Source organism: Anomaloglossus baeobatrachus, chromosome 6 (assembly GCF_048569485.1).
Source record: "Anomaloglossus baeobatrachus isolate aAnoBae1 chromosome 6, aAnoBae1.hap1, whole genome shotgun sequence".
In the NCBI taxonomy this organism is placed as follows: Eukaryota; Metazoa; Chordata; class Amphibia; order Anura; family Aromobatidae; genus Anomaloglossus; species Anomaloglossus baeobatrachus.
This window is the reverse complement of record NC_134358.1, coordinates 356,182,204-356,200,261: the sequence shown is the minus strand read 5'-3', so window position 1 is coordinate 356,200,261 and position 18,058 is coordinate 356,182,204. Positions and strand designations below refer to the sequence as shown.

General features: G+C 47.0%; 1 protein-coding gene across 7 annotated transcripts in view; it reads right to left on the bottom strand.

Moving 5' to 3' along the window:
* The window catches only part of BRD9 (bromodomain containing 9), a 326,359-nt gene that overhangs the window by 180,649 nt on the left and 127,652 nt on the right, over nt 1–18,058 (bottom strand). For 4 of the 7 annotated variants that reach the window (XM_075315009.1, XM_075315007.1, XM_075315012.1 and 1 more), the window contains exons 3-5: nt 16,458–16,590; nt 16,320–16,380; nt 2,812–2,956 (exon numbers count right to left, since the gene is read on the bottom strand). In XM_075315009.1, coding sequence (XP_075171124.1) covers nt 2,812–2,956; nt 16,320–16,380; nt 16,458–16,590 — 339 coding nt within the window. The remainder of the gene's footprint in view (nt 1–2,811; nt 2,957–16,319; nt 16,381–16,457; nt 16,591–18,058) is intronic. The other 3 variants (XM_075315008.1, XM_075315013.1, XM_075315011.1) reach the window with 1 other exon arrangement.

The following is an 18,058-nucleotide window of genomic DNA, read 5'->3' as shown; positions in this document are numbered from 1 at the left end:
AGGCTGTGTGGGGGTGGTCAATGTATATAGGAGGCTATGTAGGGGCTCAAATGTATATAGGAGCTTAAGTGTGAATTCAGACATGTATAAATGAGGCTATGTGGGGTTCAAATGTATATAGGAGGCTATATGGGGGTTCACACTGTATACAGGAGGCTATCTGGGGCTCAATGTATATAGTACGCTATGTGGTGGCTTATAGTATGTAAAGAGGCTATGTGGGAACTCGCTATATATACACGAGCTATATGATTGCTCATACTATATATAGGAGGGCTGTGAGGGGGCTCATACAGTATATAGGGGCTGCATAAAGGCTCCTGCTAGCTAGGGCCAGCCCGGTACATTACAACCTTGGACTTTATGAAAATATATTGGCAGATTCCTCTAACTAAAGATGCCAAAGAGAACACCAGATGAGTGTTTCCAATATGTCAGGATGACATTTGGGCTGCAATGAGCTCCAGCCACCTTCCAAAGAGCTATGGACCGAATTCTATACCTGGATTACATTGTGATCTTCAGCCAGGATTGGGGAAGCCATCCGAGCAAGGTCCAGGATACATTTAATGCTTTAGGAAAGGGAGGGTTTTCAACAACCCGAAGAAATGTACTGTCTGGATGGAAGAAGCCAAATACTTGGGCAAGGTCGTGGGTAGGGGTGAAATCTAACTCCAAGTGAATAAGGCGGACACCATTCAGAATTGGCCACATTCTCTCTTGAAGAAACAAGTTAGAGCTGTGGGCTATCGCCATGGTAGCCGCACCCCTGACAAACCTCCTTAAGGATACTAAGCTGGCTATAGTCTAGTGGTCTCCAGAAGTGGAGACAGATTTCTGAGAACTGAAGCTAGCCCTGTATAAACAACCTGTGTTGGTGGCACCCGACTTCAAGAGGTAATATGTGGTTTAAACAGATGCTTCAGGAGGTAGGGCTAGGAGCCGTCTAGTCTCAGGAAGTGAACAGCAAAGAACACCCAATAATGTACCCAAGTAGGAAACAGTCTTCCTGCAAGAAGAATTACTCCATTGTGGAGATGATTGTTTAGCCATCAAGTTGGGCACTTTAAAAAGACTAACAATTAGGCAGAAAATTTAGGTTACAGATTGACCATGCCCTGCTGAGATGGATGCAGGAAAAGAAAAGGAATAATGCCCGAGTGACCAGATGGTTCTTCGCACTCCAGGACTTTAGTTTCCATGTAAAACATAGCCCTGGGAAACTACATGGAAATGTGAACTCTCTATCACGGGTCTACTGTATGATGGTAGAAGGTGCCAAGCTCATCGACTTTGGGCAAAGGAGGAAATATGCAAGATAGTCGCCGAATACGTCATGGATGGGAGATTTGTAGTACAGAGGTGGTTATCCTTCATGATTTAAGCCCAGAAGCAAGCTCCCACACGTATAGTACAGAGTGTTAATAGGGCACGGCAGGGCAGAGTTTACGACCAGTTAGAGAGCTGAGTAGGACTATCTGCTCACATATCCCCACCCCGGGGCGTGGTATGGTGAATATAAGGAGTTCCAGGTGTATCATTAGGTGTCTGTGCGTGGCGCTTAATAGGCCTCCTGTGTGATGTTTCCATACGAGTGTATACTGGATGTTACGTTTTTATGCAAGTACAGTGGAACCTTGGTTAACGAGAACAATCCATTCTGGGAGTGTGCTTGTTAACCAAGTTACTCGTTCAGCAAAGCAAGATTTCCCATAGGAAATCATTGCAATGCAGGCAATTTGTTCCACAACTTGTTAAATGTCCCATCCTGGTCCCCTATTGTGTCATTCCACACACGTACAAACATGCACAAACATGTACAAACACACACAAACACACAAGCATGCACGCACATATTATGCTCACCTTACCTTCCGTTCCGTTCCATCGCCGGTCTCCTGGGACTTGCTGTTCGCTGGTACGGGCTGTGTATTGGGTTACCATCACGACGAGGGAGGAACTTCCGCACCCAGAGCGCTGACGTCAAAGGCAGGAGCTGTTTGCTTCTGATTGGTCAGCGTGCTGCCTTTGAGTAGCGGTGACAGAGTAAGTTCCTGCTTCGTCGCTATGGTTGCCGATGCACAGCCTATAACGGCGAACTACAGGACCCAGGAGGCCGGCGATGGAATGGAAGGTACACATATTATGTTCACCTTACCTTCCGTTCCATCGCCGGCCTCCTGGATGTTGTAGTTCGCTGCGAGGATTCCTCCCTCGTTGCAATGTACCGGCTGACTACAAGAACCATGAGGCCGGCGATGGAATGGAAGGTAAGGTGAGCATAATACTATATGTGTGTGCGTGCGTGTTTGTTTGTGTGTGTTTGTATGGACTGCAAGTGTGGGTTAGAGCGCGGTGGATGTACGGAACCGGAAGTGTGTCTGGTGAGTATTTTGCTCGTACAGCAAAGCTTTCTCGTAAACAGTTACAAATTTACAGAAAGCTTTGCTTGTTAAGCGAAATTCTCGTTAACTAGGTTACTCGTTAAACGAGGTTTCACTGTACAAGATTGCAACGTTGTACAGCAGAATTCTGGTTCGAACTGTTAAATAAAACATAGGCCTCAATTTAATAAATGAGCAAAGCTATGGAAACCTAGAGTGACCAGACCATACCACAATAAGCCATCTTGTATCACTAGTGAATTACGAATGAAATTTCAAAGCTTTAGATATGCTGCTTATTTCAGTAGGATTATATTAACTTTGCTAGCGATGCTAAAAGTCCATCCCCAAAGCCAAGCCCTTATGTACAGATATCCATAAATTCTATAGATACAATACATTACAATACATATGACAGGTGACATACCTTAAATTCTGTTATGGATTTGTACTCATTTGAAGATATTTTTTCTTTCATAGTGCTAAAGTCCATTGGATGCTTAATGATCATGAAATAACCAGGGGCAATCTGATCTGTCACCGGGAAAGCAAAGAAACCATGAGGATCCTTCCTGAAAGTTAGGGGGAAAAAAAACCTGTTAACAAGAAGCAGAAAAGCAAAGTACTCAAAGTGAGACAAATTTCATATCTAGCAAAATGGATCTTTTGGTGTTCTAGGGAATCGAGATTTTTCTTCCTCAAATTTACCGCTTCCCACTGCAAGCAGTTTTCACCATCGTGATCAGGCCAAATTTACAAACTTGGTAAGTGTCACTTAATGTGGTAATAACGCTGTACGCTTCTACATATCCCAGGGATTCGGAGACTGCTTTTTGTGATACATTGTAGTTTATGTTCGAGGTGAATTCAAGTCAATATAATTAGTATTTATGAAAATATCTGCAATTTCATGAGAATTAAAAAACAAACATTCTTTGAGTTTTTAAGTTTAATTTTTATAGCCTTAAACCAGATATTTATACTACACAAAAAGCAAAAAAAATAAAAATACCCAATATGTTGACTTTATGTTAGCATAACTTTTCAGACATCTTTTATTTTATTAGGATCTTAGAAAGCTTAAAAGGTTTTGCAGCAATTTTTAAAAGAAATTTACAAAACCTTTTTTATGGACCTAATCAGTTGTGAAGTGACAAATTATAGATATTACAAAACCCTCCGAAAGTGATAACTGTAAGAACGGAACTCCTAAAGATATTATATACCGTATTTTTCGGACTATAAGACGCACCTGACCATAAGACGCACCCTGGTTTTAGAGGAGGAAAATAGGAAAATAAAATTTTAACCAAAAAATATGGTCATGACACACTGTTATGGGGCGAGGATCTGCTGCTGACACTGTTATGGGGGTAATGTCCCCAAATTCTCTACTAAGGTACCCCATTCTGATAAGGATCCTCCTGCCTTGTATATGATCCTGCTCATATACCCCCCATCCTGCTAATAATATACCCCCATCCATCCTGCTCATGATATACCCCGATCCATCCTGCTCATGATATGCCCCCATCCATCCTGCTCATGATATGCCCCCATCCATCCTGCTCATGAAATGCCCCCATCCATCCTGCTCATGAAATGCCCCCATCCATCCTGCTCATGAAATGCCCCCATCCATCCTGCTCATGAAATGCCCCCATCCATCCTGCTCATGAAATGCCCCCATCCATCCTGCTCATGAAATGCCCCCATCCTGGTAAATGGCGTGTATCCTGTGGCACAGGAAAAAAAAAATAAACGTTTATACTTACCCTTCCTCACTCCCTGAAGCACCGATCTCTGTCTCAGCTGCAGCGCCGCTGTGTAGAGCCGTCACCAGTGTCTGCAGCATCGCGTCTTCCTGTCTGGGCCGGCGGTAAGCTGATCGATTCTGGTGGATACTAGCGGCGCGCACAGCGATGACGTCATCGCGGTGCACGCCGCTAGTGTCCAGATCAGCTGACCGCCGGCACAGACAGGAAGACGCGATGCTGCAGGGGGGCGGCTCCACACACGGTGACGGGTGAGTACACTGATTCACTGCACCCCGCGCTGATAATGATGCACGGGGGGCAGTGAATACAGCTGCACATGATCACTCCAGGCTGTAGTTGCCAGGGGTGATCACGGTCGGCTGCTAATTATGCACGCACCCCCCCACCCCGCCTATCACCCTGCCCACCTGTCAGCGCTGGTTTCGCTGAGAGATGATGGGCAGGAGGATGGGCGTGCATATGTAATGAGCGGGCCCACGTGGTCACGGCAGGCTGTTACAGCCTGCTCGTGCCGCCGATGACCCGCTGCACCGCGGCACCCTCATTCCCCGCAGCCTTATAGTCAGACCATAAGACGCACCCCCCACTTTCCCCCAACATTTGGGGGAAAAAAGTGCGTCTTATGGTCCGAAAAATACGGTAATTATCAGGGAGTTCCTCTGCTGCTTCACAGAAGTGAGTGCAATTACAATTATTCCCACTAAAATCTTGTTTTAAACCCAATTTTTTTAGTTTCACAAGTGGTAATAGACAGAAAAAAAAAAAAAAAAAAAAGAGCCAAAAGTTATTGAGCTTGCACAACCACCGTATAAATCATCAACAGAAATTCTGCATATATTATATATCTTTATTACATCATAAATACAAAATAAAGTGCTGGTACCCACAGACATTTAAAAATTCCCTACCCCATAAAAACATCCATAAAGCAAAAACTGGTGCAGTGTGGAACAATGATTGTAGTTATTCAAAGAAAGGGTTAAATATTGCACATTTAAAAACTCTGGGTATATCCATAATCAACCATATAACATATCTGCTGGTCCGAATCACTCCATTAATGGTATAAAGTGCATAGTGCAAAGGAGGTATAAGGTGGCTGACCCGGCATAATTAAGGGCACAAAAGGAACAGTATCATCACCTGTCCTGAACACACATTATATGCATATATACCTCTTCAGTGAAGTTTATAAGAAAAACACCGGGATCAATGTTTGCAATCAGCCACCTATAATCCAGCAAGTAATAATAGTAGCAGAGCCCAGAGATCAGACCACACTGCCCAGCACCTCGATGCGTTTCGCTTCCGCTTCGTCAGGAGCCTCCTGACGAAGCGGAAGCGAAACGCGTCGAGGTGCTGGGCAGTGTGGTCTGATCTCTGGGCTCTGCTACTATTATTACTTGCTGGATTATAGGTGGCTGATTGCAAACATTGATCCCGGTGTTTTTCTTATAAACTTCACTGAAGAGGTATATATGCATATAATGTGTGTTCAGGACAGGTGATGATACTGTTCCTTTTGTGCCCTTAATTATGCCGGGTCAGCCACCTTATACCTCCTTTGCACTATGCACTTTATACCATTAATGGAGTGATTCGGACCAGCAGATATGTTATATGGTTGATTATGGATATACCCAGAGTTTTTAAATGTGCAATATTTAACCCTTTCTTTGAATAACTACAATCATTGTTCCACACTGCACCAGTTTTTGCTTTATGGATGTTTTTATGGGGTAGGGAATTTTTAAATGTCTGTGGGTACCAGCACTTTATTTTGTATTTATGATGTAATAAAGATATATAATATATGCAGAATTTCTGTTGATGATTTATACGGTGGTTGTGCAAGCTCAATAACTTTTGGCTCTTAGGTTTTGATATGGTGAGGTTGCCATAATTTATGGTAGTTTGATATGGAGTTCTATTTCCTGTTTTGGCTTAATGGTAATAGAAAAAGATTAACATGACAAGATGTCGTAAAGTATCCAGTCACAAGGGCTGAAAGGGAAGATATGTGTTTTGATATTTGAAGAGAAAAATGTGGCTGGAATAGACTGCAGACGCCATGTTGCATTAGCAGAGTCCTTCAGGTGCCAAAACAGCAAACACCCCCACAAGTAAAAACATTCTGACCCTCCTAGTAGTTAATCCAAAGTTGTTGTGAGCATCTAGAACCTACATGTGCTTCACGGAAGAACATTATAATAGCAGTATTTATAACAACGCTGGCCCACAAAAATGAAGCTGCATTTTAAAGGGAACCTGTCAGGTCCAATAAGCACCCAGAACCACAAGCAGTTCTGGCTGCATATCTCTAATCCCTGCCTAGCAGTCACAGCCTATAGTAGCATGCATAGAGATTTCTAAAGATTCTTTATGCAATGCTAATTAATGCAGGGACTAGTCACAAGGGCGTTATTTCCCCCAACTAGTCCATCCTCTTAGCATGTTAGCACGCCCACAGGGGTGTGCCAACATGCTACTCAATGCCCAGCGTTAATCGGTGGTGACGCAAGTACCTGTGTCTGTTGTCACGGCCTCTGACGCCAGTTTAGGCTCAATACACATGATCAGAAGTCAATGCACTTTTTGTCATGCACACTATGAAGCTGAGTGTACATGTGCCGGCTTCAGAGAGGTCTAGTGCGCATGATCGGAAATACCAGGACTCCTGATCATGCGCACTGAGCCTAAACCCAACGTCTAAGGTGGTGCAACGGACAAAGGTACGCGCATCACCACCAATGACACTGTGAATTGAATAGCATGTTAACAAGCCCCTGTGGTAGTGCTAACATGCTAATAAATGAGACTAGTTGGTGGAAGTCCCGCCCTTGCAACTAGTCCCTGCGCTCATTAGCATATCATAAAGGATCTTTAGAAATACTTTATCTAGAGATTTCTTTATGTAAGGCACTAGATACAGGATCAGCTAGGCATGGATTAAATATATGCATCCAGAACTGCTTGTGGTTCTGGGTGCATAGGGACCTGACCGGTTCACTTTAACCCCTTAGTGACCTATGACGTACTGGGTACGTCATGGCTCCCTGGCACTTAAGGACCCATGACGTACCCAGTACGTCATGGCGAAATCGCGTCCCCGATGCCGGAGATCGGTGTACAAAAACCTTAGATTCGGGGAGGAGGGAACCTATGCCTGACCTCAGAGGGGTGGTGTCTCCCCCCCAGACCTATGGAGGCTGTGATTAGCTGACGAACGCCACCCAGCCAATCACAGCCACTGTAATGTTTCAGTTATTGAAAATGGCTGAAAAATTTAAATCCAGCCATGATCATTGCAGCTATGGCACTGATCATTGGCTGGAGCTGAATGACCTCTGTTTCACCCGCCCCTAGCTGATTGGAGAGACCGGCCTTGTGACCGATCTCTCCAATCACCGTAGATTTGGGCCGGTGACCTGTTGGTGACCACTCCCCTCCATCCGTGGAAGCGGAGGAGAGAGATCCCTGCGTGTGCCATTTGGTAAGTGCCCACGAACCACCACCCCCCCTCCATCCTCCACTGCCGCCGCAGCAGTCACCGCTCTTCCCCCGCAGCCGCTGACCCCTCCCCGATCTGCTGCTCCCCTCTCCCATCTCTCACCCTCCTCCATCTGCTGCATCCGCTGCCTCCTCTCCCACTTCTCACCCTCCTCCATCTGCTGCATCTGCTGCCCCCTCTCCCACCCTCCTCCATCGGCTGCATCTGCTGCCTACATCCATCCTGTAAGTTAGCTATCCACCCCTTCCCCCCCCCTCCTCCGCCGCTCCGCTGCGTCCTCTCCCATCCGCCGCGCCATCTCCCATCCGTCGCCGCGCCCTCTCACATCCACCACTTCTCCACCCAACTGCCACTCCCCTTCATCTGCCGCTGCCCCCCAATCTGCCGCTGCCCCCCCATCTGCTATCTCATCAATCTGCCTCCATCTCTCCTGTGATCATGTTGCTGTTCTGATCCATCCCATCAGAATTGTTCGTGGCTCTTTTCTAACTATCCCCAATCCCATCTCCCACTCCCTCTCCATCCACCCCCCCGCCTGCTTGCCACCAAGTGCTGATCAGCACGTGATTGGCTAATCAGGTACGTAATTGCTCGAGTTTTTTGTGCACCCCAAATAAAAAAAACAAAAAACGAAGACAAAACTTTAACAATTAGGTACCTGCAGCCGTACTGGACTTTGGACAGGACTTATTTTCTCCCACTAGTCCCCCCCCATTTTTGCAGCACATCCGTGCGTGCGTCCTGATTTTTTTTTATGCTATGGGGGGGGGGTCTAGTTTCCAAAATGGGGTCACGTGGGGGAGCTCCACTGTTTCGGCACATCAAGTACACTCCAAACGCAACATGGTGCGGCTAACGATTCCACCAAATTTTCCGTTCAAAAAGTCAAATGACACACCTTCCCTTCGGAGCTCTGCCGTGCGCTCAAACAGTGGTTTCCTGCTACATATGAGGTATCAGCGTACTCAGGATAAATTGCCCAACAAATTTTGTGGTCTATTTTATCCTGTTACCCCTGTAAAAAATGACATTTTTGTGTACTCACCGTAAAATGTCTTCCTTGGAGCCTTTCATTGGGGGACACAGACAGTGGGTATTATGATGTCTCCAGGGAGGCGTGACACTAGATTTGCAGAAGTGTTAGCTCTTCCCCCCACAGCATATACCCTAGCTAGGCAGGAAACTAGCTCAGTTTGGTGTAAAAGCAGTAGGAGAAGGACAACCAAAACCACAAGGGTTGGAGCTGTGTCCCAAAATGAAAGTCTCCAAGGAAGACATTTTACGGTGAGTACACAAATGTCATTTCCTTTCTCACCTTTTCATTGGGGGACACACACAGTGGGACGTTCCAAAGCAGTCCCTGGGTGGGAACTGAACTATTAACAGTGTATATCATCAGACTAAGAGCTGACTAACGACTGCAACTGCAGTGAACATATATCAAAACACTGTCAAAAAAACGATCGGTGGCCACTTATAAATGGTCCACTGCCGCCTGAAGGACTTGTCTTCCAAGAGCAGCATCCGCGGAAGCATGCGTATGCTCTCTGTAAAATTTTGTAAACGTGTGCACACTGGACCAGGTAGCGGCCTTGCAAAGTTGGGCCACCGAAGCCTGATGGCGGATAGCCCAGGAAGCACCCACTGCTCGTGTAGAGTGGGCCAGCACAGATTGAGGAGAAACAACACCTCGTGCTTTGTAAGCCTCACAGATGGCAGTCCTAATCCATCGAGAAATCGTGGATTTAGAAGCCGGATTGCACTTTTTGTGTCCTTGTGAGAGGACGAAGAGGGCATCGGACTTGCGCAACGGCGCTGTTCTGGAGATGTAGATCCGCAGAGCCCTGACGAGATCTAGAGTGTGAAGGGCTTTTTCAAAAGAGTGGACCGGGACCGGGCAGAGTGATGGCAACACAATGTCCTCGTTTAAGTGGAGAGAAGATATGACCTTCGGGAGAAAAGCGGGGGAAGGCCGAAGAACAACCTTATCATGATGGAAAATCAGGTAAGGTGAGCGACAGGAAAGAGCCGCTAGTTCGGACACTCGCCTGATAGAGGTAATGGCGACTAAGAGGGCAACCTTCCAGGACAGTCGTTGAAGAGAGATTTCTCTCAGAGGTTCGAAGGGAGGAAGCTGAAGAGCTCCGAGAACCAGATTCAGATCCCAGGGATCTAAGGGGTGGCGATAAGGAGGGACCAAATGCGCCACCCCCTGAAGAAAGGTACGGACCTGAGGGCGAGAAGCCAGCCGCTTCTGGAAAAATAAAAGGCAGAAACTTGTCCTTTAAGGGTACTGAGAGCTAGACCAGAGTCCAAACCGTCTTGCAGAAAGGCAAGAACATTAGGGATTGAAAAGGTAAGGGATGACCGATTATGACGGTCACACCAGGAAAGATAGGTCTTTCAGATCCTGTGGTAGATACTGGCGGAGGTGGGCTTCCGAGCATTAAGCATGGTATGAACTACCTTAGAAGAAAGACCTGATTTTGCTAGAATCAAGGATTCAAGCGCCACGCCGTCAAATGCAGCTGTGCTGTATTCTGGTGGAATATTGGACCTTGCGATAGAAGATCCGGGCGGTCGGGAAAGACGCCAGGGAGTGTCGCCGAGCAGTTGGAGAAGCTCTGGGTACCAGGCTCTCCTGGGCCAGTCCGGGGCCACGAGGATCACCGGGATTCCCTCCGCTTTGATTTTCTTGATTACTCTCGGAATGAGAGGAAACTGAGGGAAGATGTAGGGTAGGTGGAACTGCGCCCACGGAAAGACTAAAGTGTCGGAGCCGATCGCTAGCGGGTCTCTCGAGGTCCACATCCTGGAGTCCCCAACGAAGAGTGATCTGATGGAACACTTCGTCGTGGAGGGACCATTCCCCTGCCGCTAGACCTTGCCTGCTGAAAAAGTCTGCGGTCCAGTTGTCTACCCCTGGGATATGGACAGCTGAAATAATGGGGATGTGCTTCTCTGCCCAAAGAAGAATCCTGGATACTTCCTTAATCGCTGCCTTGCTGTGAGTTCCTCCCTTGCGGTTGATGTAAGCCACGGCCGTGGCATTGTCTGACTGGATCCGAACAGGGAGGCCCAATAGTAAGGGTTGAAAATTCTGAAGGGCCAAAAATATGGCTCTGATCTCCAGAACATTGATGTGCAGGGAGCGCTCGGAAGGAGACCAGCGTCCGTGAACAGTGTGGTGGAGAAACACCACCCCCCAGCCTATCAGGCTGGCATCCGTCGTGACTACTTGCCAGTGGCCTGGGCGGAAGGACTTCCCTTGAGATAGGGATGAGGCTTGAGTCCACCAGACGAGGGAGCTGAGCGCAGACCGAGATAGGCGGACTGACCGGTCTAGGGAAGCTGGATTCTTGTCCCAGGAGGATAGAAGATCCAGTTGTAGAGGACGCAGATGGAAATGGGCAAAGGACACTGCTTCTATGACCGCCACCATCTTGCCTAACACTCTCAATCCATTCCGAAGGGATGTGTGACGGCGAGAGCGGAGGGATTGGGCGGCCCGGATCAGGGAAGACCTCTTGTCCTCTGGAAGAAAAACCCGGGACTGAGCCGTGTCTATCAGCATACCTAAAAAGGTGATGCGCTGATGAGGAATGAGGGATGACTTGTTGAAGTGGATTAGCCACCCTAGCCTTGACAGCGTGTCTAGGCAAATCTACACGCTTTCTGAGCAAACGTGAAGAGAGCTCCCTTTGACAAGAAGGTCGTCCAAATAGGGAACGACCAGGATGCCTCTGGGGTGTAAAATGGACATGACGGCCGCCATGACCTTTGTGAAGACCCGAGGCGCAGTGGCCAGCCCAAAGGGGAGGGCCCTGAATTGGAAATGATGGTGTCCTACGGCAAAGCGGAGGAACCGTTGATGAGAGACACATATGGGAATGTGTAAATAAGCATCTTGAACGTCTATGGAAACTAGGAATTCTCTAGGTTCCATGGCGACTAGCACTGCTCTCAATGATCCCATTCGGAAAGTTCGAATCTGTACGAATTTGTTCAGCCGTTTTAGGTCCAAGATAGGGCGGACAGAGCCATCTTTTTTGGGAACGACAAAAAAGGTTTGAATAGAAACCTTTGCCGCGCTGTTCCAGGGGCACTGGAATGATAACATTTGCTTTCTGTAAAAGAGGCTATGGCCTGAAATAAGGCCTGGCTTTGCGTTTTGGACTTTGGAAGACGAGAACGCAGAAACCTGTTGGCCGGCAGGGAATGGAAATCGATCTTGTAACCTGAGGTGACGATTTCTCGAACCCAAGCATAGTGAGTGTGGTCTAGCCAGATATCCCGAAAAAGCAGAAGCCGCCCTCCAACAGGAGTCGGATCTGAGGGATACCTGGCGTCATGCTGAGGGGGCCTGTACAGAGCGAGGTCCTTTGGGTTTAGGTTGCTTGGAGTGGGAACGCCAAGAAGAGCCCCTTGAGGGACCGGATCCTCGATCTGAGCGTTGGGACGATCCTTGGGCTGATGATTTTTGGCGGGCAGGCCGAAATGACTGCCTGCGCCAAGGAGATTTTTTAAAATTCCTGGATACAGGCCGCTTTTGAGGTAGAATGGTACTTTTACCACCCGTCGTCTCAGATATGAGTTTGTCCAGGGATTCTCCAAACAGACGCAGGCCATGGAAGGGGAGTGTGGACAGGGATTTCTTGGAGGCACTGTCCGCATTCCATATTTTTAGCCAAAGGACTCTACGGGCAAAGACAGCATTGGCCGCCGATAGGACTGACAAACTAGCTGCATCTAGGGAGCCGTGAAGAAAATAATTAATTAGAGGCTAGAGAGAACAAATCAAGGATCTCAAAAGCCGCCGGGGGAATATTACAAGAGCAAAGCATCCTGCGTAGGTTCTTGCTCCACACCCCCACAGCTCTCGTGACCCATGTTAAGGCAAACAGGGGGCGAAGAGAGGAGCCCGAAGCCTGGAAAATAGATTTGACCGCAGCATCAACTGCACGGTCGGACGAGTCCTTGAGAGACGCGTTGTCTGAAACAGACATGACCGTGTGTTTAGCCAGTCTGGATACTGGCGGATCCACAACGGGGGGTACTGACCAGGGCTTAACCATTTCAGAGGGAAAGGGATAAGCGAATGAAGAGAAGGGTTTTTTATTAAACCTTCTATCAGGGTGATCCCACCGTTTAGATATAATTTGCCGAAAAACCGGATCCTGAGCAAAGGATTTAGGAGGCTTCTTGGCCCGCTTGATTGCCGACTGAGAAGTCGGGTCAGGAGGCTGATCAGAGATCGACAGAGAGTGATTGACAGCCGAAATTAGTATGTCTTCTATATGCCTAGACTCAGAAAGGACATCTGAATCAGAGTCAGACTCTTGAGAATCGTGACTACTAAAGGTCACGGAACCTCAGCCAGACGGACTATCGTCGGAGTCAGATGAGGCGTAGAGGTCGCAATGGCGCCTTTTGGAAACAGCCTATTTACGTTCTGGAGAAGAGACCCCAGACGTAGCAGGCGGGCTCCTCTGAGGGAGCTGAGCCGGGGGAAGGCTGTGGGAGCCTGAGGACGGCTGGGATATCTGAGCGGTAAGGTCATCTAACCTTTTAGACATTAGAAGAGCCCATGCAGGCATTACGTCATCAGACGGGGGTGCTGCCAGGCCGGTGTCCAGAGCAGAATCCAGAGACTGCACGGCATCTTGGTCCAGCAACGGGGTCTGTTGTGACACGGTAGAAGGGGCATCGCAGCCCCGGCATAGTGGATAGATCTGGCCATTAGAAAACGAGCGTCCACAGGTGGTACAGGCATAGTACAGGTCTGTAGAGGATGCCTGGGAAGCTTTATCACCCTTGCGGTTACGCATGTCAGCAATAGAGTCCTACAGCCCTATAGGGGTAGAGTTATATGAGTGAGGAGTCACTAGCAGTATTATAAAGTGACTGCTATGCAGAGCTGGTATATACCGTAGCAAAATGGCATATACTGTCAAACAGCCAGCATATACCTGCAGGCAGAGCCAGTATATACCGCTAACAGCTGATATACACCGCTAGCCAGCAGGCACACACCGCTAGAGAGACAGCGATATACCGCTGAGCAGAGCGGTATATAGTGCTGCAGAAGTGTAGAGCCAAGGAGGCAATCTCACCCGAGTTTGCTCCCCACGTGGAAAATGGTGTCCAGTGTTCCTGGCAGCATGGAGGAGAGAGACGGCCCCCGGAGGCTGATTGGTCTCAGGGCTGGGACTAAGTGTGACGGCCAATCGGAAAAGAGCTGCTCCTGAGTGAGGGAGCGGCTTCCAGAGCAGTGAGAGGGGGCGTTGCTAGAATGCAGGCCGAAGCCGGGGGCTAAATTAATGATGCTCCCCGGGATCATGGCCTGCATTGCCCCACCAGCGCCGTTCCAGATGGCGGTTTGGATGTAGGGGACAGATAACTCGTCGTCTCCCTACCTACCCTTAACGGCTGCCGTTTTAATGTGTATCGACGGTCGTTAGGAGGTTAAGTTTTAATTTTTTACCATTTTGACATTGACATTTTTTTTATTACTTTTATTCTTCAGGTCACATTTATTCTGTGCTCTACACTGAGCATTTACATTGGGTTTCAATTTAAAAGAAGAATTTAAGGGGTTACCGTATTTTTCGCTTTATAAGACGCACTGGGTTATAAGACGCACCCCAAATTTAGACATAAAAAAATAAAAATGGGATCAGTCTTATACTCCAGTGTTGTCTTACCGGAGGGGGGCAGCAGTGGTGGTGAAGTGGGGTCACAGGAAGCAGAGATTGTCCTGGCAGGCACGGCGGGTCAGTGGCGGCGGGGTCCGTGATGGCAGGGGCGGCGGGGTCCGTGGTGGAAGGGGCGGCGGGGTCCGTGGTGGCGGCAGCCGCGGGTGAGTCATGCAGCAGGCCGGTGCGGTGAGTGTCCCAGTGTCCGCAGTCCCGGTTCAAATGATGTCGCCTGGAGTGGCGCGTGCGCAGATGGAGCTCTCATCCAAGAGCTCCATCTGCGCACGCGCCCACATCTGGCGCAATCATTTGAAACTGGGACCGCGGACAAACTGGGTAACCTGCTGCACAGCCGCCTGCACACACAGAGTGGAAGCCAGCAGGCTGCCCACCCACCCGCACAGAGAGGCAGCCAGCACCGGCAGGCACCTGGCTGCCGCCCACACGCAGGCACAGGCACCCGACTGCCGCCTGCACGCAGCCACAGGTACCCGGCTACCACCCGAATGCAAGCACAGGTACCCGGCCGCTTGCACGCAGCCACAGGCACCCGGCCGCCCGATCGCCGCACAGACAGGACCCCCAGGTAAAGCTATATTGGGATTTTAAGACGCACCCTTCATTTTCCTCCCAAATTTTTGGGATGAAAAGTGCGTCTTATCATACGAAAAATATGGTAATTTGCTGGCATTTCCATCTGAACTGTGTATCATAGTCAGCATGAGCTATAATTGTGTGAGGGAAGCTCTCAAAAGATCATTATCACGTAAATATCCACTATTGTGCAGAAGATGGCATCTCCTCTTGATCCAGAGTAATACGATTTGCACCTCCTGTTCCATTGGCCACAATAGTGGTCTGTGGCTACTGCCTCTTATTTGACAGCATCTGCACTTTTGATTAGCTGCACTGCCATAACCGCCCAGAAACATTATGCCATAATGACGATGTTGCACCAGGCTGGCTAATAAAAAGAAGAGCCGTGAATACCGTCAAAAAAGAGAGGAACTCCCACTCCTGTGCTGCGGACACAAGACTCCTTTCTTGGCCGATAGAATGGGGCATAAAACTAAATTTACACCAACTATTCAAGACTGACATCTGTCACGTGTCAATAATGGATTAATTCTTTAAATTTGGCAAGTTTACAAAAAGGTGCCCCACTTTATTGGTTAGGTACTTTAACCATAACAATGATACCATGTCAGTGACCTTCAAAGGACAGGACACATCAATTGTAATATTTATCAAAAAAAAAAAAAAAGCATAAGTAAAAGTTGAAAGCTTTCAAAGACTTCTAGGCTAGGTGGATTTATAAGACCATAGGGTATTGGTAGAGTCACTTTTGCCACTCCATTGTTTCCATTGTTCCATGACAGATGTGAACACAGTCCTATTTTAAATTACTTACAGTGCATAACCCGCGTTGACTGTTGTGGGAATATGTATAAATGGAGGAGGATATTGCTTTCTGAAACAGCATTACATATGTGAGTATGAAGTATCAACTTATTGGCCAGAAATCCAAGCTTATAATAAAACTTTACAGATAATGAACTAGTGAAAAAATAGTGTCTGGGATAAATAAAATATACAAAGGACAGTCCAGCTAGTTCATGATCTGGGCATACATTTTTTGTTTGTGTGCAGAAGGCTTCCAATGGTGCCCAATCAATCTCCAGGTGGATATCAATGGGATTATCCAGGGTCCCTGTGTTTTCAATAGCACTACTAGAATCCCTAACAGACAACTATAGACACGGAGCAGGAAAATGCTACAGAACACACACTAGAAAGTCAGAAGATAACATATCCAGCAGATTTTTGTTCCTTTACAATATTAAATATATGATGTAGAGTATGGGAGGCACACATACATAACAATTGTCATACCGCTACAAAAAACAATTGCCTTTAATAGACCTTTCACAGAGCCATCACTTTAGTTTACCGTTGGAGCTGTCGGAGGAAATATTCCAGAAGTTGTTGAATTGGTGTGCTCTCGTTTTCTGCTGATAGACAGAATAATATATCATTAATATTTTATTAGCATTCTAAGCGCAAAGACATCAGTACTATCAGGTTTCACCTGGATGTGTCCTACATGCCCTAACTGGACGGTCTGTAGGGGTTTCAATTTCTACTTTTTTCTCCGGTTCAAAATACTCGGTTTCCTCATCTGAATCACATTGTTCTTTTTCTCGCTTTCTCTTTTTTTCTTCCTATAAAGCAAAATAAAAACAAGTACATACAATGTATTGGATAAATATCAGTTTGATCGTTGATTTTTTTTTAAGGGACACAAAAGCCCCGATTCATCAAAACGTGTTGCAAGACTTTAGAAAACACTTCAACATATTTTTATTGTAGATTTGAAGCATATACAGACCATATTCAATTAAAGAAGAGCAAGTATGGAGAGAGGGGAAAGGAAAAGGGGAAAATAATACAAGGGGGTCCGAACTACAAAGGTGTCTTGCTGTGATGAGGTATCACACTCTAAACAAAACAACAAGTCCATTTGTATCTACGCACATACTCTTCGGATGCCAGTAACAGAGCTTGGCGTGTAGGTGAAGGGCAGTGTATGGCATCACTGCCATGTACCCCCAGTCAAAGTCACCAATGTCAGCTGCCGGTCAAACAGATGTTAATCCAAAAAGAATATTCAAATATTCACTGCTCCCCAAACCCAAAATCCCACCCACCTCTCGGTGCCAGCATCAGTGATAGTAAATGACAATGAAGACTTTTACTAATCACTGGCCTTGGTGCCAAGAAGTGGGGAGGAGAGATTATGGGCATGGGGGGCAGTCAATATTCATTTCCCTTTAATGGAGGACAGATGTGATTGCCCCACTACTGCTGCCGCCACCTTCCTGCAGTGGCGACCCTGCTCCTACCTCCTGTAGCCCAGCTTACCTGGCTTCTTACCCACCCCCCCAGTGAGCCAGGTACATTTGGACTATAACACACACACACCCCCACTTTCCTCTCAAATTTTTTTGGGGAAAACCGTGGACCTTATAGTATGAATAAGTACGGTAGAGACTTTAAATCAAGCTTTCCCTTTCAAATTGTTTGTTGAGATCGTTTTCCCAATTTATCAAATAAGCCATTTTTTATTTATTTTCTTAGAAAGACCAAGTCTTCATTAAAGATTACATAGAGTTCTTCAGTCTTCCATAGGGTTATACAAAAGAGCAAACACTTTTTAAGCCACCTTCACACGTCTGTGAAAGAAACACATTCGATATGCAAAGCTAGAAAAATTGCTAGATAGATGTCAAACACCTACAGTATATAATGTCCCACGACCCTACATATTCTAAGCTGGCAACCTTTAGTGCTTTTCATGTGGCACTAAAGGACATTTAGCCTTGTATTCAGCCACAAAATAAATTAAAAAAATGACATGGGTTCCCCCTAACATTGGTAGCCAGCTAAGGCAAAGTAGACCGCTGCAGTCTGCAGGCCACAGCTGACAAGTTTACCTTAGATGGTAATCCGAAACAGAGGTTACCCCACGCTGTTTTTTAAAATTATTTAATTTTTAAATAACTAAATTAAACCACCACCACCCCAAATGAAGAAAAGAAAAGAAAAAAAAAACCAAAAAACATGGTGTCCCCCTCAAATTGGATCACCAGCCAAGGTGAAGCTGATAGCTGGGATCTGGTATTCTCAGGG